The sequence below is a fragment of the Macaca fascicularis genome, chromosome 13, assembly GCF_037993035.2.
Source record: "Macaca fascicularis isolate 582-1 chromosome 13, T2T-MFA8v1.1".
Lineage (NCBI taxonomy): Eukaryota > Metazoa > Chordata > Mammalia > Primates > Cercopithecidae > Macaca > Macaca fascicularis.
The window spans coordinates 19,537,217-19,563,939 of NC_088387.1; the positions used below are offsets into that span (position 1 = coordinate 19,537,217).

At 42.3% G+C, this 26,723-nt stretch overlaps 1 protein-coding gene across 10 annotated transcripts in view; it reads left to right on the forward strand.

Moving 5' to 3' along the window:
- The first annotated feature begins 2,161 nt into the window (after nt 1-2,161).
- Nucleotides 2,162-26,723, forward strand: part of POLR1B (RNA polymerase I subunit B) — a 33,983-nt gene continuing 9,421 nt past the window's right edge. The window contains exons 1-11 of one of the 10 annotated variants that reach the window (XM_074011265.1): nt 2,162-2,371; nt 6,406-6,573; nt 6,814-6,960; nt 7,528-7,555; nt 8,319-8,451; nt 10,047-10,183; nt 10,963-11,186; nt 11,832-12,003; nt 17,188-17,359; nt 18,578-18,859; nt 23,603-23,736. In XM_074011265.1, coding sequence (XP_073867366.1) covers nt 6,947-6,960; nt 7,528-7,555; nt 8,319-8,451; nt 10,047-10,183; nt 10,963-11,186; nt 11,832-12,003; nt 17,188-17,359; nt 18,578-18,859; nt 23,603-23,736 — 1,296 coding nt within the window. In that variant the 5' untranslated portion in view covers nt 2,162-2,371; nt 6,406-6,573; nt 6,814-6,946. Of the gene's footprint in view, nt 2,372-6,405; nt 6,574-6,813; nt 7,076-7,527; nt 7,556-8,318; nt 8,452-8,542; nt 8,985-10,046; nt 10,184-10,962; nt 11,187-11,831; nt 12,004-15,362; nt 15,505-17,187; nt 17,360-18,577; nt 18,860-21,458; nt 22,178-23,485; nt 23,737-26,723 lie in introns of those variants that run through there. The other 9 variants (XM_074011266.1, XR_012422046.1, XM_074011267.1 and 6 more) reach the window with 9 other exon arrangements.

A 26,723-nucleotide genomic window follows, 5' to 3' on the forward strand; every position in this document is an offset into this window, starting at 1 on the left:
CCAGCCTGGCCAACATGGTAAAACCCCGTCTCTACGAAAAATACAAAATTAGCCAGGCATGGTGGTGCATGCCTGTAATCTCAGCTATTTGGGAGGCTGAGGCAGGAGGTGGAGGTTGCAGTGAGCCGAGATCATGCCACTGCACTGCAACCTCAGCAACAAGAGCGAAACTCTGTCTCAAAAAAACAAAAAACAAAACAAAAAAAGAGAGAAATTGACGAGCTAAGCTGGCGCTAAAATCTATATTGAAATACAAAGGATCAAAGAAATCTGGAGAAAGAAAAAGTTGGAGGATGTGCACTTCCTGATTTCAAAATTTATTACAAAGCTATATTAATCAAATCTGTGTAGTAATGTAGACAGACATACAGACAAATGTAGATAGACATACAGATCAAGAGAATAGAACTGAGAGTCAAAAATAAACCCTTGCATCTATGGTGAATTGATTTTCGACAAGGAGGCCAAGAAAATTTGATGCGGGAAAGAACAGTCTTTTTAACAAATGGTGTTAGGACAACTGGCTATCCACATGGAAAGGAATAAAGTGATATGCCTTTCTCATATACAAAAATTAGCTCAGAATGGGTCAAAGACTTAAGAGTTGAAACTACAAAACTCTAAGTAGAAAATGTAGGTAAAAATTCCCATGATTGAAAAAGATCCAGTATTTGATAGCACAACAGGGTGACTGCAGTCAGCAATAATTTGTTGTACCTTTAAAAATAACTGAGGAAGTACAATTAGAATGTTCATAATATAGAAATGATGAATGCTTGAAGTGATGGAAACCCCATCTACCCTTCTGTGATTATTACATTGTATGCCTGTATCAAAACATCTCATATACCCTCTAAATATGCTAATTATGTACCCATAAAATTTTTTTAAATCCTCATGACCTTGGATTACACGATGATGTCTTAGATATGATATAAAAAGACAGGCAACAAAAGAAAAAAAACACACTTCAAAACTAAAACAGTTTGCTTCAGAGGACACCAGCAAGAAAGTAAAAACCCACAGAATGGGAGAAAATATTTGCAAATCATGTATCTGACAAGGACTAGTATAGGCTATATAAAGAACTACAACTACTCAGCTGGCCGGGCGTGCGCGGTGGCTCATGCCTGTAATCCCAGCATTGAGAGAGGCAAGGCGAGAAGATAGCTTGAGGTCGGAAGTTCAAGACCAGCCTGTGCAACACAGACTCCCGGCTCAAATTTTTTATAAAAAGTGATATAGGAAGGAAAAGTACCAGGTGAACTAGGAAAAGGGGAAGTTGACAGTAAGGAGGGACTCTCAGGGACAGGAGGATACTGGGTAGTGGTGGTTTAACTGTTTTGTGGTGATGGCTGCATGGTTGTATACATAGGTCAAAACTTAACACGTACACTTTAAATGTTTGGTTTATTGTATGCCAGTTATAACGCAATATAGCTGTTAAACACACAATGAAGTTGAAAGGCCAGCAGGCATTCCCTGATTAATCAGTGTACTGGGGAGGTAAGGGGCTCACAGGGACGCAAAGGATCTTCACGCTGTAAATCCAGTGGGACGCCCAGCTGCCCTCTCCCCTCCATCCGAGACCGCCCGATCCCACCTCCCTCCCCAGGCCTCCCCAAGGACTCCAGTCCAGAAGATGCGAGGAGGTTAGCGGGGCCCGACCACTCCTTGGCTTCCCAGGGATGAGCCTCGCGAGTTAGGAGTTGGGTAGAGTCAGCCAGGGGCCCGGCATCCGCTTTTTCGTTGAAGCAACGACTTTGGCCGGATGACTCCCCAGTGTCGGCGTCGGCGTGGGACTGGGAACGGGTTAAGGGAAATAGAAGAGAACCTGAGAAGACCGCTCTCCTCCAATCCTAATTGACTGAGCCAATGAGAGCCAAAGAGATCACACGCTCCACTGGGAGAGGAGCGGGTTTCCACCTGCGGCATCTGTCGCAGAGGAGGGAGATGGGTGGGGCGGAAGATGGGAGAAAGGGAGGGACCGCCACGCTCTAGCTGGTCACGGCCTTAATCGGCCCGTTCACTCGAAGTTTTTGGTTCTACGTCGACTCCATGAAACCGAAACCGTAGGGCCTAGGGCGGGCGGAACGAGAGGGAACTACATTTCCCAGCAGGCTGCGGAAGCGGGACTCCGGCCACTACTTCCGGCGTGTACAGAGCCACTGGCATTCGGTGTGCAGGTGGCCGCATGGATCCCGGCAGCCGGTGGCGGAACCTGCCCAGCGGGCCTACCCTAAAGCACCTGACCGACCCCTCTTATGGAATCCCGCGGGAACAGCAAAAGGCAGCGTTGCAGGAGCTGACGCGGGCGCATGTGGAGTCCTTCAACTACGCCGTGCACGAGGGTCTCGGCCTCGCGGTGCAGGTGAGCGCGGCGTCCGCTGGCGCCCTTGCCGCGGCGAGGCCAATCGCAGGGAGATGGCTGGGAGGTCACAATATGACCCTAAATGCATGTGCTCCTTGATCCTGACAGGCTCAGTGGGTAAGCGGGAGAGCACAACATGTTAAACAGGACGCGGAATTGGGCCTCGTGGAACTTGTAGTCAAAGCGTCTTAAGAGATGTATTCGTGATTTCTGGATTGAAAAGTGATTGCGAACCGTAGTTTCTTGTTGGACAGTTTCTGGGTGCTGTGAGAGTGAGGAAGTGGCTTATCTGGGGTGTGCTTCCCAACCACTCACAATGCACACGGCTTTATATCACTAGAAGACTTACCTCTCCAAAACGTACCTCAAAAGATTCCGAACTTATTTGTAGGTACAGTGTAATGTACAAGGTTATCCTTCAGTATCCTTCTCTTAGAGCTTTAAAGAGAGAAACTACTCGTCATTTGTTATGAATTAAGCAGGTGCTGAGGAAGGTATAAATGAGTCATAAAAGCAAGATTGAATCGAAAAGTGTAATTGCATTATTAGCGTAGAGTAGTGGTAGCAGAATTCAGGTGAGGATGGTGGGGGAAAGTTTCGTTTAGTAAGCATCTCCAGTGTCTCCAGGCACTAGGCTCAGAGGATGTGGAGGAGGCAGTCCCGTGTAAGAGACAGTTCATGCGTTTCAGTGCTCCCTGTCGTGTTTGGGGGTTGGAGGGGTGAAGATATGAAAGCAGTCCATGCCAATATTCTTGAGAACTGCTCTGCCAAGGGATTGTGTGGGCTACGGTGGGAGCAGATGGGCGGCGCAACTAATCCAGGAGTTTGAGAAAGGGCAGGATTAGATGAGTTCAAGAGGTGAGAAACGTACATTTCATCCAGGGGAAGGGTAGAGCAGAGTCACATGCTTAGGGGACGCTACCTGTGGTTTTGTTGGGTAAAATTTGTGTTGTGAGAGATAGGAATAGAGATAATGTGGAGAGCTTTGATTGCCAGTCTGATTCTTGAACTCTGTTCGGCAAATAATATGGGAGCCATTAAGATTTATTGTTTAGAAAGACTTGGTGGGGGTTATTTGTATTGTGCCTGGATTCTTACAGTATCATGTCTGTGAGAAAAAATACCTAATTAAAAGTTAATTGGGCCGGGTGCAGTGGCTCACACCTGTAATCCCAGGACTTTGAGAGGCCAAGGCAGAAGGATGACTTGAGCCCAGGATTTCAAGACCAGCTTGGGTAACATAGTGAAACCCCACCTCTACAAATATTAAAAAAATTAGCGGGACATGGTGGTCTGCACCTGTGGTCCCAGCTACTTGGGAGGCTGAGGTGGGAGGATGACTTGAGCCCAGGAATTTGAGGCTTGACTGAGCTATGATTGTGCCACTGCACTCCAGCCTTGGTAACAGAGTGAGACCTGTCTTTTAAAAAAAAAAAAAAAAAAAAAATCAAATTGAGAAATTTTAGAAAAGCACTAATTCATTTAAAAATAAGCCAATCGGCTGGGTGTGGTGGCTCTTGCCTGTAATCCCAGCACTTTGGGAGGTGAAGGCGGATGGATCACTTGAGGTCAGGAGATCCGGACCAGCCTGGCCAACCTGGTGAAACCCCATCTCTACTAAAAAATACAAAAATTAGCCGGGCGTGCTGGCACATGTCTGTACTCCCAGCTACTCGGGGGGCTGAGGCACGAGAATTGCTTGAACCCGGGAGGCGGAGGTTGCAGTGAGCCAAGATTTCACCACTGCACTCCAGCCTGGGCGACAGAGTGAGACTCTGTATCAAAAATAAATAAATTAAAAAAAAAACCAATTCTATGTTAACATTTTTATGAAAAATATTTTCCAAAGCAAAAAAGAAATTAGATGAATTGCATTATTAAAAATATTTTTAATGTCTGGCTCAATGAAAAGACAACTGGATTCTCATGTCTGCTTCTGCATTCAGTCCCTTGTGATATATTGTTTTGGTTGAAGTAGATGAAGAAAATTTGGCCCTGCATAGAAAATGATGCCACAACTTAGCCAGTACTGTAATAATATAGTATCTGAAAATGTTTTGTAAAACACAGTAACATAAATGGCTCATATTTATAAAGCCAAGGGAAAAAATAGTTGTCATTTTTTTTACTTACAAAACATAATTTTGCCTAGTTTCTTTGAAGTGAATTTCTCCTTTCTGTGAGTCAGAATTTATGTGTCTGTCTTTTCAAAATCTTTTCAAAATGCAATTGATTTTTATTACTTGGGGATTCTATATTTGCAAATTCACCTACTCACTAAAATTTACTCCTACTCCAAAAGCACCATGCCCAGAAGCAGCGAAAAAGTTGAGTTGATCAGTGTCCGTTTTCCCAGCTGAGATCTAACAAGGTGATGCTCGGCCTTCTTGTTTTCAGTTCTTAAACTATAAACAGAGGTGGTCTTCACTATCTATTTAGTGCCATGTTTTGTGCTTTTTGTTGGTGATTTTGCTGTTTAAAATGTCCCCCAAGCAAAGTATTAAAGTTCTGTATAAAGTTCCTAAGCACAAGAAGGCTGTGCTGTACCTTTTGGGGAAAATGTTAACACATGCATTTAACATAGGCTTTGTTCAGGCATGAGTTAGGGACTCAATAATATATATTAAATAAGCTGTCCTTAAACAGAAACACACATAAGGCAAGATTGTGTATCGATCAGTGGACGAAATCATAGGCTTTGTTCAGGCGTGAGTTACGGACTCAATAATATATATTAAATAAGCTGTTCTTAAACAGAAACACACATAATGCCAGACTGTATTGATTAGTTGATGAAATGTGACCAGAGGCTCTCAGGAAGCTAACCACGTATTTACCCTAGGAGCAGTGGTTCAGTATTGGCTAATTCAGTGTTTATGGAAACGTGTAGAACATAACTATTGTGAATAACAACAGTTCACTGTATTTCGATCTAGATAGTGCAGCTGCGTCTTGAGAAAGCAAATCTTCTAATCTCTCTTTTTTTAAGTGCCATTCTTTTTGTTTTGAGATAGGATCTCACTTTGTCACCTAAGCTACAATGCAGTGGCATGGTTATGGCTCACTGCAGCCTCGACCTTCCAGGCTCAAGTGATCCTCCCACCTCAACCTCTTGAGTAGCTGGGACCACAGGCATGCACCACTATGCCCAGCTAATTTTTTTATTTTATTTTTTTGTAGAAACGGGGTCTCCCTATGTGGCCCAGCCGGTCTCAAACTCCTGGGCTCAAGTAGTCCTCCTCCCTCGGTCTCCCAAATGTTGGGATTACAGGTGTGAGCCACTGCACCTGGCTTTTATTTTTAAATAAAATATGAATTTCTAAAATAATACCAGCGTTAGATAAAATTTTAAAATTTAGCAAAGGTCAGTTAACTCACGTGAGGGTGAAGGAGGAATACCTCCTTGGTATTCTTTCTTGGCTCCATTTTTTCATTATCATTATTCTAAGAAAAGCCTGGGAGGTTGCTCGTAATAAATATATAGGAGAACTTGGTGATGCCCCTTCCTCAGAAGAGCAAAGCTTTCCCCACAGAATGGTACGAAGAAGTAACTTCTGTGGAAGGGGAAACCCAGCCTGGCCACCATCTTTTCCTTTGCATGACTCTGGCTTCAGTATGACGTTGCCATTGTACATTAAGCATCTAGTCTTGAATCCTAAAGGATGTTTCCATATCCTTGCTCTATTAGCAGCAGTCCCATTTGTCTTGCTATGCACATAGACAAGGTAAGAATACACAAGGCTCTTGGTTCAGAGAACAGGAATTTTGTTCTGTTCACAGCTGTATTCCTAGAGCCTGCTACAGTCTCTGACACATGTAGTCACTCAAAACAATCTTGTGCTAATAATGCATTATGGTTTTAAGTATTTAGTGAAGTTATGAGTAGACTGGAGGTAGCCTTAACTGTCCTTTTTAGGTGTGTCATGATGGCATCACAGGCATCAATGTTTGTAGAACATACAAGATTTGGAAGAGTCTTAGAGAAAAAATGCCTTGGAAATGCAAGCAATTTAATAGTGTGAATTGCATTTCAGGCTATACCTCCCTTTGAATTTGCTTTCAAAGATGAGCGTATCTCTTTTACTATTCTGGATGCTGTTATCAGTCCACCTACAGTTCCAAAAGGGACCATCTGCAAAGAGGTCAGCGTTTATCCAGCAGAATGCCGGGGCCGAAGGAGTACCTACCGTGGGAAGTTGACAGTGAGTACTGGTAACGCTGTGTGACTCTCAGCACTGCACATATTTGGGAGTAGGGCGGGTGCCTAATAAAGTTTATGCCAGAAATTGCTTTCTTGGTGCTGTTTTCTAAGAGATCCCACCTTCTAAATCTAAGGCATAAAATCATTTAATTGATCTTCTTCCTCAGTCTTTGAAAATGCTCATTGTTCTCTAAAATGCAGGTATTTCCCTTAAGTAACTTTTTCTCTCATTTTCATTTAGGCCGATATCAACTGGGCAGTGAATGGAATCTCAAAAGGAATCATTAAGCAGTTTCTTGGCTATGTTCCCATCATGGTGAAATCCAAGCTTTGCAACTTACACAGCCTTCCCCCACAAGCCCTTATTGAGCACCATGAGGAGGCAGAGGTAATCACAGGCGTCCAGGCGTGAGACAGTAGAGAAGGCCTGGGTTGGGAGTAAGAAGACAAGAAGTGTGTCAGTGTTTTCCTTCTCTGCTCCAATTTCTGGATAGGTGAAAGAGGTATCAGTATGTTGCCTGCATACAGTATATGACTCTGAATGACCATCAAACTAGACAGTATGAAAAACTGGCTATAAAATTAGAGAATATTATTGTTCAGGGGGAAGAACTGGTAGGTTTTTCCCTGATTTGCTGAATGATAGAGACATACTTCCATGAATTTTTTTTTTCAAGCTGTCTTAATCTACAAAGCTATCGTCAAAAATGTCTATTTAGCTGGGCATGTGGTGGCATGGATCTGTAGTCCCAGCTAATTGGGAGGCTGAGGCGGGAGCATCACTGGAGCCCAGGAGGCCTGACTACAGTGAGCCATGATTGTGCCACTGCACTGCAGCCTGGGAGACAGAGTGAGACCCCATCACTAAAAAAATAAAAATGTCTGCTTTGCTAACAGTAAGATTCTGTGCTCATATTAAATGACTTACATGCCTTCCCTTCATCATTTCTTTCAGCTGTATTAGGTGGCTTTGCAGTGTTGAGGTAATCAAGACGTACAGACTGTGCCTACTAAATAGGTAGATGGTGTTATGTGGTGGGAAGAGGGTTTTGGTGTCAGACAGCTCTTCCGTTTATCAGTCTTGTGGTTTGGGGAAGTTAATCTCCCTGAGCCTCAGTTTCCTCTGCTGCAAATGGGCATAAGAGCTCTCCCACTCCTTGTTATGGGAATTAAATGTTATGATAGCATAGAGTACCTAGTATAATATGCCTGTTTCATAGTAGGCAATTCGTAAACAGTAGCTCTTTATTACAGAAATGTGATATTGAGCAGAGCTATTAAAAATATTTTTCTATTTAGCTAATCCAAATTTCTGGTTTCCAAAACTTTCATACAGTCAAGTTTTTGAACTTATTTGGGAAACCATACTTGAGTATGGAAGCAGAATGGTTACAGTTTTTATCTTTCAACCCCTCTTTGGAGTAAGTTTTTTTTAGTGTTGTTTGAAGACTGAAGTCATTTTAGGGGACAGAAGGCAAGTTAGGTTGAGCCTGTCTGACAGAGAGAAGTATCCTGTTTTTCTTCCATACTTTTTCCCTATGTCCCTAGGACCTTTGTAATATACTTGAGAAAACTGTTAATTCACACAAAGACAGTGTCTGTGTACTGTTTTTAAGGGGTGAGTAGTATGTTTCGCCTCTGTGCTCCTGTTCTATGTGTTGTACTACCTTTGCCTAGGAATGAGGTTCGTGTCTACAGTTAGTCATGTATCTTTGTTTAACAAGTTGCAGTTCATCTCTTTGGCAGGAAATGGGGGGCTATTTTATAATCAACGGCATTGAAAAAGTCATCCGAATGTTGATTATGCCTCGGAGAAATTTTCCCATTGCAATGATAAGACCAAAATGGAAAACCAGAGGGCCTGGTTATACTCAGTATGGTAAGTTCTGGAGATTATTAGAATGTTTTTTAAGGAAAATTTGAAACCTTTTTTTTTTTTTTAAGTAGATGCATCTAAATAGTCTTTGATATTTTTCTTTCTTTCTTTTTTTTTTTTTTTCTGAGACAGGGTCTCACTTTGTCACCCAGGCTGGAGGGCAGAGTGCTGTGATCACAGCTCGCCATAGCCTCGACTTTCCCAGGCCCAGATGATTCTCCCACCCCACCCTTCCAAGTAGCTGGGACCACAGGCGTGTGCCACCATGCCTGGCTAATTTTTGTATTTTTTTTTGTTGTTGAGATGGGGTTTCACCATGTTGCCCAGTCTGATCTCGAACTCTTGGGCTCCAGCAGTCCTTCTGCCTTAGTCTCCCAAAGTGCTGAGATTACATGCATGAGCCACCGTGCCTGCCTTTTCTTTTGCTTTTTGTTGTTTTTCTATTGCTCATTCCTGTGTTAAGTTTTCATAATTGGGATGGAGGAAGAAATGGAGAGATACCAGTCAGAGGATACAGACTTGCAATTACAAGATGAGTAAGTTCTGGGGATCTGATGTACAGCCTGGTGATGATAGTAATACTGTACTGCTTACTTAAAATTTGATGAGTAAATTTTAAGTGTCTCAACCACACACACGTGCACACATACACACAAATGATAACTATGGGTGGTGATTGATGTTTTCATCAGTTTGATTGTGGAAATCATTATAATATATGTATATGTATATGTATATGTATATTCAAGGTATTGTCCACCTTGAATATGATTTTTATCAATTATAAGCATTTTAAAATTTACAAAACTTTCATAGTGGAAAACCAGCTTTCTATTATGTTTCACTTTTGCTAACTGAAAGCGCATGTGTATTTTTGTTACTGCTTATGAAGATGAAAGCTAGTCTGGCTTGGCCATAGGTGAGTGTGGGTCTTGGATGTCTTCCGGTTCAGGCTACTGTGGTACACCCCTCAGGTTCTCTGTCTGCCAGCCACCTGGCCTCTGTTTGAGCACTCTCTTTGACAATGTCTAAGACAGCATGTTGTATTCTTGAGTAACCCTGACAGTTAAACAATTTGTCCTGATAGTTGAGCTAAAAATCAGACCTTAATTATAGCCATACATACTACACCTAGAAAAACAGCATGCCCAAATGTCTAGTCATTTTCTTTTGCATCAGTTGATGGTAGTATGTCTTAGCAGTCTTTGCCTGAAACTGAAATGAACTTAAAATCTAAAATTCCACTTTTCTCCATTGGAACTATTAGATCAAGCACCAGAGTCTTGACCAGACTCCACAGTTTAAGTCGGAAAAAAGGTGCTAAAAGACGTGGATTCTGTCCTGGAGGAAACTTTAAAGTTTGCTTAAATTTATAGCTTCAGTTATTTTACATTAGTGTTTCTCAATCTGGGTAGATTTTGCATGCAAGAGGACGTCTGCTGAGGTTTAGAAACATTTTTGATTGCCAGTCTTGGCTAAACTTAGTGACTTAATGGCTTTAATTGTGTCTAAGAGAGTAAGATTGTTCAGGAAAAAAAAAGATCGAAGCAATTATAGTACCAATGAGTTTCTGATGTTTTTGTTGTTTGGTTCAATAGGAATTTCAATGCACTGTGTGAGGGAAGAACATTCTGCTGTCAATATGAACCTCCACTACTTGGAAAATGGCACTGTTATGTTGAACTTTATTTACCGGAAAGAACTGTTTTTTCTTCCTTTGGGATTTGCACTTAAGGTATGACTTAATGAATGCGTTCTTTTGTTATGAAGAAATTCATTGGGGGTAGTATCCTGTACAGATTGGATGGATTCTCCTTGTTAAAATAATACTGTACTAGTTATCTACTGCTCCAAAACAAATTACTTGAAAATTCAATAGCTTAAAACATCAATAAACCTTTCATTCTCACAGTTTCTGTGAGTCGGGAGTTTGGGAGTGCTTTGGCTGGGCAGTTGTGGCCCAGGGTCTCGGGAGGTTGCATGGAGATGTCAAGACAGGACTGCAGTCATTTTGAGGACTTCCAAGGTGGCTCACTCACATGGCTGGCAAATCAGTGCTGGTTGTTGGCAGGAGGTCTCCTCGTGGGGTTGCTCTCTACATGGCCCTTTCTGTAGGCTGCTTGAGGCAGCTGTCTTCCTCCACATAGTTAGCTGAGAGAATAGAGGGCGGAAGATGCAGAAGACAAAAGCTGCAGTGCCCTTTGTGACCTAGTCCTGGGAGTCTGCCATCATCTTTTTCACCACATTCTCTTGGTCAAGCAGAGCAGCTTGATTCAGCATGGGAGGAAACCACACGTGTGCGTGAACACCAGGAGGTCAGGACCCTGGAGGCCATATTGCTGTCTGGCTATCATACAAAGAATGCTTTATTTTAGAGAGTTTACTTTGATTCAGCAATAGCAGAGTGCTAATTTTACTTGGGTATGAAAAATAATGAGAGAAGATAATTGTTACTGAATAAATACAGTATTTTAGTTATTAGTGAGCAATGAAACCTTTTATTTTCTATTCCAGGCACTTGTCAGCTTTTCTGATTATCAGATATTTCAGGAGCTCATCAAAGGAAAAGAGGATGATTCTTTCCTTAGGAACTCTGTTTCTCAGATGTTAAGGATTGTAATGGAGGAGGGTTGTTCGACACAAAAACAGGTCCTTAACTACCTAGGTGGATGCTTCAGAGTAAAACTCAATGTTCCTGACTGGTACCCAAATGAGCAAGCTGCGGAGTTCCTGTTTAAGTATGTGTGCTTTGCCTAAATGTTTTTGGAGGGGTGGAGGGTTGTCAGTGGTCCTTTGTACTGGTTGCAGTTTGGGCAAGCGAGTCATTTGGGAATGAGAATGAATTTTGGGGTAGAATTCTGGTCCTTGCTAGCCGGGGGCTACCTTTGTTTTTGTGGCCCTCCTCACTTGTATTTTTTTAGTAGCCATGTTTTATTTTATGGTACTTTTTAACTTTTATTTTGAAATCACTTCAGACTTCCAGAATAATGTCCAAATAGTACATTGGATTCTTACATTCACCAATTGTGAACATTTCATTCATTTACATTTACTTTTTTACTTTCTGTGTACACAAATGTACATTTTTATTTCTGTACGGTTTGAAAGTTGCAGGGACTTTATTTCTCCAAAGCAAGGACTTTGTCTTATATAACCACTGTATAATTACTAAAGAAGCCAGCTGCATGCTGGTGCTGTCCAGTACATAGCCGCAAGCGACATGATAAGCACTTCAAATGTGGCCAGTGCAGCTCAAAAACTGAATGCTTAATTTTATTTAATTAAAGTTAAGTAAGCTTGAATTGGGGATCTTGTTTAATAGAACATTAAGTAGTATTACCAACTGGATTGTTTTAAGCTTTTTTTTTTTTCTGTTTTGACAGCCAGTGCATCTGTATCCACTTGAAATCCAATACTGAAAAGTTCTATATGCTTTGTCTCATGACGCGAAAGCTCTTCGCTTTAGCCAAAGGAGAGTGCATGGAGGACAATCCTGATAGTTTAGTGAACCAAGAAGTCCTTACACCGGGTCAGCTCTTCCTTATGTTTCTGAAGGTAAATGCGTGCTATGTCCATCCTTGGCCAGTGGTACCACTTGTGGAATGGCGTGACTTTGGCCAGCAGTACTGTTTTCTGCATACTTATAGTCTCTAGTTTTGGCATTTTGTGTGGTCTCTTTTTTGTTTGTTCATTTAGCAGTAAGGGAATCAAAAATCCTAGCTTACACCAGGTTTGGAAATTTGCTTAATATTTTTATATAAAGACCACATCAAACCTTGGTCATAGTGTTAATGAGAAAAAGCAAATGGCCTATATTCATACACATGGTTGATCTTCATTATTTGTAGATTCTGTATGTGTGAATTCACTCACTGGCTAAAATGTATTTGTAACCCTAATGTCACTACTCGGTGCTTTCATGATTGTTCACACACCTGAGCAGTGAAGAATTTGAGTCTCCTGAGGCAGATGTTACAGCTGAGGTGGGGCAGGGTGATGCTCTGCTTTCCTGTTTCAGCTCATGCTATAAAGATGGTCCTTTTTGAGATGTATTCGGTGCTATGTTTTTCACATTGTCATGCTTCTTCTTGGTGACGACTTTGTTTTTTTTGAGACAGGGTCTCAGCCTCAACTTCCCAGGCTCAAGCAATCCTTCCACCTCAGCCTCCTGAGCAGCTGGGACTATAGACATTCACCACCACACCCAGCTAATTTTAAATTGTTTTTGTAGAAACAGGGTCCCACTATGTTGTACAGGCTGGTCTCAAACTCCTAGGCTCGTGTGATCCTCCCGTTTCAGCCTCCCAAAGTAATAGGATTGGAGACATGAGCCACTGCGCCTGGCCAGTTTTTGCCATTTATAATGTAAGCATAGCACTGAAGTTCTGTCTAGTGTTCAGTGTTAATAAATTAACAAGGTATGTTAAATAAGGTGCCTTTCAACAAAAGCTTGCATTAAACAAGACTGTATATCGATCCATTGACCAGAACGTTATGACCAGAGACTTGCAGGAACCCAGCCCTGTATTTCTCCTCAGGATCTGTGGTTTCATGTGTGTGAATTCAGTGTTCACTAGAACGTAACTACTGTGAGTAGTGAAATTGGACTGTAGATGTATATATAGAGAAAGTTGGCATGGCACAAAAATGATTTCATAAGAATATTGATTGGGTGGCATTTTATATTTTGCATCTTATCCCCAAAAAGATGTAATCTAAGAGGTAATGTGTTGTATTTTTAGTAGAGATGGGGTTCCACCATGTCAGCCAGGCTGGTCTCGAATTCCTGACCTCAGGTGATCCACCTGCCTCGGCCTCCCAAAATGCTGGGATTACAGGTGTGAGCCACCGTGCCTGGCTTCTATTTTATTTTATTATTTTATTTTATTTTATTTTATTTTATTTATTTTTTTTGAGACAGAGTCTTGCTCTGTTTCCCAGGCTGGAGTGCAGTGCCACGACCTCAGCTCACTGCAACCTCCACCTCCTGGGTTCAAGCGATTCTCCTGCGTCAGCCTCCCCAGTATCTAGGATTACAGGCGCGTGCCACCATGCCTGGTTAATTTTTGTATTTTTAGTAGAGATGGGATTTCACCATGTTGGCCAGGCTGGTCTCAAACTCCTGACCTCAAGTGAGCCACCCGCCTTGGCTTTACAGGCATGAGCTATCATGCCCGGCCTTCTAATTTCTTATCTAAAGTAGTAATTCTTATTTACATTCTTCCTGAAAGGTAATAATCTTTGTTTCTGTTTGCTCTGTCCATAAAATTAGATTAAAAAATTTCAGCAGCCTAGAATTTTCCTGACAAAAATTGAAAGCAGGCAGCATAAGTTTTCTTTTATTAATTTAATCTGTTATTAAATTAACCTTTCAAGTAAAGGTGAATTTACGTTTCCCATCTACTTAAAGTGAGGCATGGTGGGCTTATTGTATTCCATACTTAGAAATGTGTCTTCATTCCACATCAATTCCTAATTAGGAAAAAAAAGAAAAGAAAAAGAAATGAGACTGGGGGTACAGTGGCTCGTGCCTGTGATCCCAGCACTTTGGGAGGCCAGGGCAGAAGGGTAACTTGAGCCCGAGGAGTTTGAGACCAGCCTGGACAACATAGAGAGATCTCTACAGAAATAATAAAAACTATTAGCAGTGGCCAGGTGTGGTGGCTCACACCTGTAATCCCAGCACTTTGAGATGCCAAGGTGGGTGGATCTCCTGAGCTCAGGAGTTCAAGACTAGCCTGGGCAACATGGCAAAACCCTGTCTCTACAAAAAATACAAAAATTAGCTGGACATGCTGGCATGCTCCTGCAGTCCCAGCTACTCAGGAGGCAGGAGAATTGCTTGAGCCTGGGAGACGGAGGTTACAGCTGAGATCATACCACTGCACTCCAGCCTGGGTGACAGAGCAAGACTGTCTCCAAAAAAAACTGTTAACTGGGTATAGTGGTACATGACTGTGGTCCCAGCCACTCGGGAGGCTGAGGTGGGAGGATCCCTGAGCCCAGGAGGTCAAGGCTACAATAAGGGGTGATCATGCCACTGCACTCTAGCCTGGGCAACAGAGCAAGACCTTATCTCAAAAAGAAAAAAGATAAAAACGCCTGGTGCAGTGGCTCACACCTGTAATCCCAGCGCTTTGGGAGGCCAAGGTGGGAGGATCACTTGAGCCCAGGAGTTTGAAACCAATCTGGGCAAACAGCCCAGAGACAAAACCTCATCTCTACAAATAATTTTTAAAAACATTAGCTAGGCCTGGTGGGCCACGCCTGTAGTCCCAACTACTCAGCAGGCTGAGGTAAGAGGATTGCTTGAGCCCAGGCAACGGAGGCTTAAGTGTGCTGTGATCACGCCAGTGCACTCCAGCCTAAGTGACAGAGCAAGACCCTGTCTCAGCAAAAAAAAAAAAAAAAAAGAAAAGAAAAGAAATGAGTCTTCTGTAGCAAGGTATTACTAAGGTGACCTGTTTCAGCAACAGGAGAAACAAAGGGAAAATTGGGGCTTTTTCAGAGAATTCATTGCCGAGTATCTGATTTCCTTACCAGCTGTGTTAAAGCTTTTAAACCTTTGAGTTTGGAGAATAAAAACAATCTTCAGAAGACACATGACCATGATGTAAGATGAATTATAGACTGTTAAAAATTCACGTCGTATTTACATTAAAATAAGCAATATAAAATTGAAAAATAGCAACTATATTTTCTGTATTATTTATAGATAAACCATAAAACACTTGAGTTAGCTTTTCCGGTTTTGATTTTAAACCCAAATAAGGAAGTAGACATAGTTATGAAAAAAGGCAGAACACAAATCAGTTATCAAGATCCAGGGCTTCTTATTCCATCTTGACCGTGAAGCTGTTCAGTGTACACCTGATAAAAATGTTTATGACACAGGAAGAAGCAGGCTCAAGAAAGGAATCTAAACAGCAACCAGCAGAAGTGGAGCAGCGATGCCAGGCTCTTCCATTCAAACTTGATCCTTTAGGTTCACTTGGTAAAGACCAAACCTGTGCTGACACCCTTGTTGGGTGAGCTAACAGCTTCCTTCACTCTCTGGTAATTCCCTTATCTGTACATTACAGATTTTTAGCAGTGTACTTACAAATCCTATTAATGTGTAGTCAGTTGTGAGATTCATTGTAACATTTTATAAAATATATTCCTTCTTCCCACACCTCTCCAAAATTTATTCCTTCAAAGTACTGAAAATGTAATATTACTGTACCACAGTGATATTAAATGCAGTGTCAGTGCCAGAGAATATGCAGAAATGACATGTGGCACTTCCAGTGCTGTCTTCTGGAAGAATAGTTAGGTCTTCCAAGCGTGAGTGTTCAAACACTGGTACTTTAAAGAGCTGGGTTATCAAGAGTCAATGGCTAATGTGTTGACTCGGGGGCCTGCTGGAAAAGGTATACCGTGATTAAGTGACCTGTGTACATCTTCCAGGTTTTCTTCCAAATATCAAATACAGGAGAGAACGTATTTCAAACATTCTCTTAGGTGTTTTCAGTGGTTTCTGAACCACCCATAGGAAGCACTGATGGTGTATAGTCTTTTTTTCTTTTATTTTTAGTTGACATGCAATAACTACATATTTATGGGGTATGCAGTGATATTTCCATGTATGTAAATAATGTATAATGATCAAATCAGAGTAGTTAACACATTCATCACCTCAAACATGTATCTTTTTTTGTGTTGTGGACGTTCAAAATCCCCTCTTCTAGCTTTTTGAAAATAAACAATAAGGCTGGGCATGGTGGCTCACGCCTGTAATCCCAACACTTTGGAAGCCGAGGCAAGAGGATTGCTTGAGCCCAGGAGTTTGAGACCAGCCTAGGCAACAAAGTGAGACCCCCATCTCTACAAAAAAAATTTAAAAATTAGCCGAGCATGGTGGCACATACCTATGGTCCCACCTACTCAGGAGGTTGAGGCGGGAGGATCCCTTGAACCTAGGAGGTTGAGGCTGCAGTGAGAAAATATACAACAAATATAGTTAACTTATTCAACCTGCAGTGCTGCAGAATACCAGAACTCAGTCCTCCAGTCTAGCTGTAATTTTGCAATTGCAGGCTGCCTTAACCATTTCAGTGAGTGTTGGCAGCATAGACTAAGATGGGCTGTGTAGTTCGTGTGATTGCTTTTAGGTGTGGACTGTGTAGTTCGTGTGATTGCTTTCAGGTATGGGCTGTGTAGTTCGTGTGATTGCTTTTAGGTGTGTAACAAATATAACGGGTGAAGGAGGGCATGACATTGAAGAGCTATCCTTTCTGCACCTGAAAAGCTCTCCTTCAGGTTTTTGGTTTTGCTGTATTCCATATCCAGTGTATGTTAGTGGACCTTTGTTAAAGGTTGTACAGATTACATGGGAATAAATATGACGTTTGTAATAATTTTATTTTATTGAGAATAGGGTCTTGCCCTGTTTCCCAGGCTGGAGTGCAGTGGCACAATCGTGGCTCCCTGAAGCCTTAGGCTCCTGGACTCAAGCGATCCTTCTGCCTCATCCTCCCAAGTAGCTGGAACTACAGGCATGCCCCACCCCTCACCCCACCCCCTTCTGGCGAATTTTTAAATTTTTTGTAGAGACAGGGTTTTGTTTCACCATTTTGCCCAGTCTCATGTTGAACTCTTGGTCTCAAGCGATCCACCCAATCCTGGGATTATAGATGTGAGCCACCACACCTAGCTCACATACTATTTTATATTAATTTTTTGTTTTTCTTATTTCAGGAAAAACTGGAAGGTTGGTTAGTGTCTATTAAAATAGCTTTTGATAAGAAGGCTCAGAAGACCAATGTTTCCATGAACACTGACAATTTGATGAGGATTTTTACTATGGGAATAGACCTTACAAAACCATTTGAATACCTTTTTGCTACTGGGAATCTGCGTTCTAAAACAGGTAAAATTAAATAGAGCATTTTAGTTATGTTTTTCAAACTATTTGCTTAATGTAGATTTGCCTGTCCTTGACAGGTTCTTTTTAAAAGCAAACCCCCCCAAAAAAGTAAATTTCTCGTAACTATGACTTTGATGACTATTGATCTGAAGGACTTTAGACAAGGTGTCTGTATAGCTAAAATTTAATTCAAATAACCAAATACATTTTCTCTGCCTCCTTCTAGAAAATGAAAAGACCACTTAGACCTCTGAGGAAGGCTTACCTAATAGGAATTCTGCATGGGTTGCTGTACATGCCCATCTCTAAACCAGTTGCCTTGCCTCAGAGTGACCTGAGAGGCCAGGTGTGGTGGCTCATGCCTGTAATCCCAGCACTTTGGGAGGCCAAGGTAGGAGGGTGGCTTGACTAGGAGGTCAAGGCTGCAGTGAGCTGTGATTGCACCACTGCACTCCAGCCTGGTGACAGAGTGAGACCCTGTCTCAGCAAAAAAGAGAATGACCCTGGAAACTTAAAAAGTGGTAATTGGGAACCCAGAAATTTTTTTTTTTTCTTTTTTTGTGAGTCAGGGCCTCACTGTGTCACCCAGTCTAGAGTGCAGTGGCAGAATCATGGCTCACTGCAGCCTTGACCTCCCGGGCTCAGGTGATCCTCCCACCTCAGCCCCACTAGTAGCTGTGACTACAGGCACAAGCCACCACACCTGGCTAATTTTTGTGTTTTTTGTAGAGATGGGGTTTTGCTGTGCTGCTAAGGCTGGTCTGGAACTCTTAAGCTCTGGCGAACTACCCACCTCGCCCTCTTGAAGTGCTGGGATTATAGCATTAGCCACTGTGCCCAGCCTTTTTTTTTTTTTTTTTTTAAAACCCCTGTTACTGATGCCGATTCTTTCATTAGCCTTCTTACTTGCTTGTCTATTATCTGACCCTCTCAGATGAATTTAACTACTTGCTATTTTATTAACTCATTTAATGTTCTCCTACAAAGGAGGTCATAGAGGAGATAGGGAACTAGTTGGGGCTCATACAGTTTGTGAAATCTGGGGATTATTTTACATATTTTTTGCGAACTCTTTCCACTCATCAGAGCTAGGAGAATAAATGTTGTAATAATTCATTCTGTAATCTGTAGAGTGCTCTGAGGTTTTGTCGTCACAAAGCCTCAAAAATTTCCGTTTTTTAAAAGATTGGCCCATTTTTGAGTGACTTTTGTTTTATTAAGGTCTTGGCCTCCTACAAAATTCTGGACTTTGTGTTGTGGCTGACAAGCTGAACTTCATACGCTACCTCTCCCATTTCCGCTGCGTGCACAGAGGGGCTGATTTTGCCAAGATGAGGACCACCACAGTACGCCGGCTGCTGCCAGAGTCCTGGGGCTTCCTTTGTCCAGTGCATACCCCAGACGGGGAGCCCTGTGGCCTGATGAACCACCTAACTGCCGTATGTGAGGTTGTCACACAGTTTGTGTATACGGCATCTATTCCGGCTTTACTCTGCAACTTGGGTATGTAGTGTATAGTGATAAACATCTTGCTTGATTTTTTTTTTGTTTTTTGTGTTTTTTTTGAGATGGAGTCTCGCTCTGTTGCCCATGCTGGAGTGTAGTGGCACGATCTCTGCTCACTGCAAGCTCCGCCCCCTGGGTTCACGCCATTCTCCTGCCTCAGCCTCCCAAGTAGCTGGGACTACAGGCACCCGCCACCACGCCCAGCTAATTTTTTTGTATTTGTAGTAGAGACGGGGTTTCACCATGTTAGCCACGATGGTCTCGATCTCCTGACCTCGTGATGTGCCTGCCTCGGCCTCCCAAAGTGCTGGGATTACAGTTGTGAGCTACCGCGCCCGGCCAAGATTACGTGGTTTTTAACCTGTTAAGTTGTGCTGCTTTTGGAGATTCAGCAGAGACTTTCTGTAAGAATTCGTTTTTACCCTTCTGTGCAGGAGTTGCGCTGCTTTCTTGGCTCCTCTATAGAAGGCTGAACGCATTCTTTGAAAGTGAAAACAGGAGAAACTGTTATAGGTGTTTTGTTTTCTTTCAAAAAAAAAAAAAAAAAGAAGATAATGGAAGTGAGGATCGCTTGAGCCCAGGGATTTGAGGCTGCAGTGAGCTGTGATTGTGCCACTGCTGCACTTTAGACTGGGCGAGAAAGTGAGATCCTGTCTCCAAAATAAAAAATAAATCAATGAATAAGAAGGATGCCAAAGCATCTGAAATAGACTAGTCATTAATATTGGAAGCATAGAAGCTATTGAGTAGTTTTTTGGGTCACTTCTCCTTGCATCTCTTGGTGGATCTTTGCATTTCTAAGTAGAAAACAGTGTTGGTTTGCAGGAGGACAGTTTAAAAGATTTTCCAGTCTACCCTAATGTCATCAGATGATAACCATTTTTCCTGATAACCTTACAGCTGCTGTCTCTGTCTCTGCTTTGGCTAGAAAGCTGTCTAATTCTTGGCTTGATACTTGATTTGAATTTATCTTCATACCTAAAGATGTCAGCTTTCTCTGCCGTTTTCTAGTCCCAGGGTTCTCCAGTTATGATTTGGAGACTAGAAATGTTCTGTCTTTGGTGGTCTGTGGACAGGTTCACCAGTGGGATTAATATTCATACAGTAAAACTTCCAGTTCATGGGGATCAGACGATAGGTATTCTCAAGCAACTAGAAGGGCATTGACTCAAAGTTCTGCTCAAAAGTACTTCTCCCAATTAGAGTGGCCTGGCCAGGCGTGGTGGCTCATGCCTGTAATCCCAGCACTTTGGGAAGCCGAGGTGTGCAGATCACTTGAGGTCAGGAGTTTAAGACCAGCCTGGCCAACATGGCAAAACCCCATCTCTACTAAAAATACAAAAAAAAAAAAAATTAGCTGGGTGTGGTGGCATGTGCATGTGGTCCCAGCTACTCAGGAAGCTGAGGCAGTAGAATCGCTTGAATCCAGGAGGTGGAGGTTGCAGTGAGCCAAGATTGCACCACTGCACTCTAGCCTGGGTGACAGAGTGAGACTCCATCTTAAAAAAAAAAAAGAGAGAGAGAGAGAGAGAGAGTGGCCTGTAGGAAGAGGGCCCCACAGAAAGTAATCAAGAAATACTCAAGATTCAGACGATGTAATCAGTGTAATTTGAAGGTTTATCCTCTACGAGGAAAATAATTTTGTTACTGGTGATTCGAAATGTCAAAGTCCAGGAGAGGGTAGAAAGGAGAAAAGAATAAAGTGGAGAGGTAGAAAATAGATCCAACTGCAGAAAAAGAGATGGGGAAGGGTTTTTCGCTCTGGCACTGGAGAAGACGACAGAATCGCTACCTAACTTTCGATAGAGATGTTCATATTGAGGTGACAGATGAAACACGAAGTGGGTAACCTGTGACACTCTAACAAACACTTGATGTCTTCAGAATGTATTTATGGTTCATGGGAGAGTGTTCCTTTTTTACTTAATTTCATATGATTCTCATTATTTGTAGTACTTGTCTTTAAAGTCACCAGTGAATATTGAACCATTGTGCCAAGGGGAAATACAGGGTAAGGTTCCTTCGAGCCTCAGGTTACAACATTTTTGTTAGCTGATCAATATGTAGCCTTGGTTTTTGTGTGTTTCTGTTGAAAGACACCCTTTAGGCCGAGCGCAGTGGCTCACGCCTGTAATCCCAGCACTTTGGGAGGCCGAGACAGGTGGATTGTGAGGTCAGGAGATTGAGACCATCGTGGCTAACACGGTGAAACCCTGTCTCTACTAAAAATACAAAAAACTAGCCTGGCGTGGTGGCAGGTGCCTGTAGTCCCAGGTACTCGGGAGGCTGAGGCGGGAGAATGGCGTGAACTTGGGAGGTGGAGCTTGCAGTGAGCCAAGATCATGCCACTGCACTCCAGCCTGGGCGATGAGGCAAGATCCGTCTCAAAAAAAAAAAAAAAAAAAAGATACCCTTTAAAAATATATATTGTTCTTGTGGTAACATTGAATTCTCAGCCAACAGCACTGTAACTATAAAGCTTATCTAACACACATTTTTTTTCTGTTAGGCACATCACAGCCTTTTTGCATTTATGAACACTAGGCAGCACTTCAGTGCTACACTTGGAGGCAATTTTTTTTTTTTTTTTTTGTAGAGATGGGGTCTTGCTGTGTTATCCAGGCTGGTCTCGAACTCCTGGCGTCAAGCATTCCTTCTACCTTGGCCTCCCAAAGTGCTGGGATTACAGTTGTGAGCCACCATGCCAGGCCTGGAAGCTATTATTTAAACAGTGAAATCACACCAGCTGAAAACATGCCACTGAACAGACTGGACAAGGGACACTTGTTGACAGCATGAGCTGACAAGAAAGCATGGCATCGTCTTGTTTGACTTCAGCTGCGGGGAGCGTATGCATCAGGGGACTCAAATTTTTTTGCTGCATGTTCTGAAGTGACGTTAAAAGCATCCCCAGTATCAATTTTGTGGTTATAGATAAAATGTAGCAAGTAGGCAAATCTTCACATAATGAGGATCAACTGTAATTACATTTTGGGGGTTAATGCATTTAATGCATTTACGTGGCTTAGAAATCAAAATATTAAAAAGACATGCAGTGAAATGCTCCCTCCCATAGGCCCCTGTTCCCTTGCTACTTCTTTCCTGTGTCCTTGCGGAAGCGATTTAAACTTCCACAAGCAATACAAAAGCCTTCAGGCTTACCCTGGAGATATTGCAGGTTTGGTTCCAGAGCGCTGCAATAAAATGAGCCACATGAATTTCTCAGTTTCCCACGGTGCATATAAAACTTATGTTTACACTATGCTGTAAATATTTCAAATTTAAGAATACTTTATTGCTAAAAAAAATATTAAATCATGTGAGCCTTCAGCAATTCGTTATCTTTTTGCTGGGGAAGGTCTTGCCTCAGTGTTGCTGGCTGCTGACTGATCAGGGCAGTGGTTGCTGAAGGTTAGGATGGCTTGTGACAATTTCTTAAAATTAAACAAAGAAGTTTACCACGCCAATTGAATCTTCCTTTCACGAAAGATTTCTCAGTAGCATATGATGCTGTTTGATAGCATGTTACCCACAGAAGAGATTATTTCCAAGTTGCAGTCAGTCCCCTCAAACCCTGCCGCTGTTTTATCAGTTAAGTTTATGGAATAATCTAAATCCTTTATTGTCATTTCAACAGTGTTTACTGCATCTTCTCATTTCTTGAGATCGCATCTCAAGAAACCCTTTTCTGCTGGGCACAGTGGCTCAGGCCTGTAATTCCAGCACTTTGGGAGGCCAAGGCGAGAGGATTGCTTGAGCCCAGGAGTTTGAGACCAGCCTAGGCGACACAGGGAGACCCTGTCTCTACAAAAAAAAAAAAAAATTTTTTTTTTTTGAAATGGAGTCTTGCTCTGTCACCCAGGCTGGAGTGCAATGGCATGATCTTGGCTCACTGCAAGCTCCGCCACCCTGGTTCATGCCATTCTCCTGTCTCAGCCTCCTGAGTAGCTGGGACTATAGGCGCCCGCCACCATGCCCGGCTAATTTTTTGTAGTTTTAGTAGAGATGAGGTTTCACTGTGTTAGCCAGGATGGTCTCAATCTCCTGACCTCGTGATCCACCCGCCTCAGCCTCCCAAAATGCTGGATTACAGGTGGGAGCCACCGTGCCCGGCAAAAAAATTTTTTTTAAATTAGCCAAGCATGATGGCACACACCTGTCAGCTACTCGGGAGGCTGAGGTGGGAGGATTGCTTGAGCCCAGGAGGTTGAGGTTGCAATGAGCCATGATCATGCCACTGCACTGCAGCCTGAGCGACAGAGCAAGACCCTGTCTCAAAAACAAAGCAAAACGACATTTTCTTTGCTCATCCTCTAAGAAGCAATTCCTCATCTGTTCAATTTGATTATGGGATTGCAGAAATTCAGTCACAGCTTCAGACTCTACTTCTAATTCTAGTTGTCTTGCTATTTCTACCACATCTGCAAGCACAGTAGTAACATCAGAGATCACTAATCACAGATCACCATAACAGATATAATAATATTGGAAATACTGCAAGAATTACCAAAATGTTGACACAGAGACACAAAGGGAACACGTGTTGTTGGAAAAATGGCATTGATAAGCCTGCTTAAAATATCTGTGAAGTGCAATTAAAAGAAATGCCTGTACCTGTTATAGAGACAAGGATAATTTGATATCTGAACTGATACAGCAGCTGTTGACCCCATCTGGAGGGAATCTAGAATGTTGGATGAAGCATTCCGATGTGATCGTGCTGTTTGTTCCGTTTACCAGGGGTCACTCCCGTTGATGGAGCTCCCCACCGGCCATACAGTGAGTGCTACCCCGTCCTGCTTGATGGCGTCATGGTTGGCTGGGTGGATAAGGAGCTTGCTCCAGGCATCGCAGATTCTCTTCGTCATTTTAAGGTGGGCTTGAGGCTTTGTGAATTGTCCTATCCCTTGACCTTAGGTTTTCAGTTCCTTTCTAGTTTTGGGGTTAACCCCTGGGCGGTCTAGAGTGATCAAGTGGTCAGGGGGTCAGAATGTCCAGAATGCCTGTGCATTCCCTCTGGTGACAGAGGCTTGCCTTATACTGGCCTCACTGGTTGGGGTCAGTGACAGATATTTGACCCATATACATTCTTTGGGAGTTTCACTGAGGCACCTCAGTCTGCTTATCTAACTAATTTTAACTTTTTTTCCCCTTCTTAATGCTAGTGGCATATAAGGGATCTCAAAATACAGGTATTTCAGTAATATTCAAAATATGCAAGGTAGAAGTTAACTACCCCATTGCCTCCTAGGTTTTGAAAATATATTTTTAAAAAGTAGAATGACATTCTTTGAATAATTTATCTTTGGGATTTCCTCCTAGTGAAGAGTATTTGTTGCTTTGATAATGGCCGTTGAAAGAATTATCCTTTGGCAACAGGCTGAGTTTGTGGTTTATATTCTGTTCTGTGTGTTTATTTTTTAAAAATGTTTAAACGAAATTTTAGTTTTTGTTTAAGTGCTCTGTTGGACACTTGGGTTGTCTCTACCTTCTGGTCATTGCAAATAATGCTGCTGTGAACATGAGTGTACAAATATCTATTCAAGTCCTTGTGCTTTTCATTCTTTAATTCTTATATTCCTATAAGTGGGATTGTGGCTCATTTGATAGGATTTTATGCTTAGAGCGAAGATGTTTAATCAGTACATGGGACCCCCCTGTATATACATTACCGAAATCCACCAGTTGCTATGCTTTGCCCCACATGCTTTGTCTTCTGTATGCTCTTTGTAATGTTTTTCTTTTGAACCATTTGAGAGCAGCATTGAGACAGTGTCCCGTTTTCCATAAAGATTTTAGCATACTTTTTCTAAGAACAAGGACTTTCTCTTCAATAACCACAGTACACTTATGAAAATCAGAGAAGGTCATGTGGGTGGGATCCATAGTTGATGCTCATATTCCACCAGTTGTCTCAGTAATGTTCTCTTTTTTTCTTTTCTTTTCTTTTTTTTAAAGAGACGGGTCTCACTCTGTTGCCCAGGCTGGAGTGCAGTGGCACAGTCACAGCTCACTGCAGCCTTAATGTCCCAGGCTTAAATGATCCTCCCACTTCCACTTGCCAAGCAGCCTGACCACAGGACTGTACCACCGTGCCCAGCTTCCCTGGCAGCTCCCTGACCCAGTCCTTTGGGTCGTTATGGCTTTATTATGTAGGATGACTGATGGAATCATTGGCCATTGGTGATTAGCTTAACCTCAAGCCCCTATCCCCTTCCTGGAGTTGAGGGTGGGGCTGAAAGTCCCAGTCCTCTAATTCTGGCTTGGTCTTTCTGGTGACCAGCTGCATCCTGAAGCCACCTAGATGCTGCCAACCACCAGTCTTCTATTTTTCTTTTTTTAAGTCAGAGTCTCGTGCCTCAGTCTCCCAAGTAGCTGAGACTACAGGTGTGTACCACCACACCCAGCTAATTTTTTTTATTGTTAGTAGTGGTGGGGTTTCCCCATCTGGATCAGGCTGGTCTCCTAACCTTAAGTGATTCGCCCGCCTTGGCCTCCCGAAGTGCTGGGAATCACAGCTCTCCTGTAATTTAGGTTTATGTTTTGCTTCCTCATGATGAGATTCAAGATATTTCAGGAAACACATGATGTTGGTTTGTCCTGTTACGACTCATGTTAACTGATCCCTTCAAAGTTGTGTTCTTTAGGTTAATTCACTCTACAGTTTCTGTTTTTCTCCGTAATAAGTAACTTGTGGAGAGATAGTTGAAAGCTATGTGGAGCCCCCTTTCTTCATATTTTCACCCACTAGTTGATGAATTATTTGCTGAATTACTATTCCATTGATGGTTCTTTGCTGAGTTAATATAACTGTGATGTAAAGTTACCACATGGTGTTTTCCCCCACCAGCATTTTTTCTATGTTTATTAGTTGCTATTCTGTAAGGAGGGCTTTCTTTTCTATTAGTTGTTCATTTATTTATGTTAGCATAGATTTATAGATGCTTGTTTAATTTTGTGAATATTCTGTTACTACTCATTTTGATGCTCAGAGAGTATATGAGATTTGATCTAGTGTACAATTCAGTGATATTAAGTACATTCATGTTGTGCAGTCATCACCATCTTCAGAACTTTCTCATCATCAAAACTCTGTATGCATTAAACAATCATTCCTTTTTTTTTTTTTTTTTTTTGAGGCAGAGTCTCACTCTGTTGCCCAGGCTGGGCTGCAGTGGCGTGATCTTGGCTCACTGCAGCCTCCACCTCCCGGGTTCAAGCAATTCTCCTGCCTCAGCCTCAGCGGGGATTACAGGTGCACACACCACACCTGGGTAATTTTTGTATTTTTAGTAGAGACGGGGTTTCTCCACGTTGCCCCGGCTGGTCTCGAACCCCTGACCTCAAATGATCTGCCTACCTCATTCGTCTCAGATTTTATCTTTTTTATAATTTGTGCTTTCTTTTGGTTGACTTTATTCTTTTTTAGCTTTTGATTAAATAATTTATTTTCTTTACTTTTTTTTTTTTTTGGTTAGCATTGTGGAGGGTCGGAGGATGAGGACACTTAAGATCTGCTCTCTTACTAAATTTCAGGCATGCAATATAGTATTCTTAACTGTACTCACATGCTGTACTTGAGATCTGCAGAAACTTAATTCTCTTGCATAACTGAAGCTTTATACTCTTTGCCCAACATCTCCCAGTGTCCCCTCCACCAAACATCCTCTCATTTAGCTGTGAATCCCCGAGTACTGACACCTGGGTTTTGTTTTGTTTTGTTTTTTTCTTTTCCAGGTTCCTGTAATTTAGATTTTTATTTCTCCTTTCACGCAGGAGTTTGTTGGCATTTTTTTTGTTTTGTTTTTGAGACAGGGTCTCACTCTGTCACCCAGGCTGGAGTGCAGTGGCATGATCATGA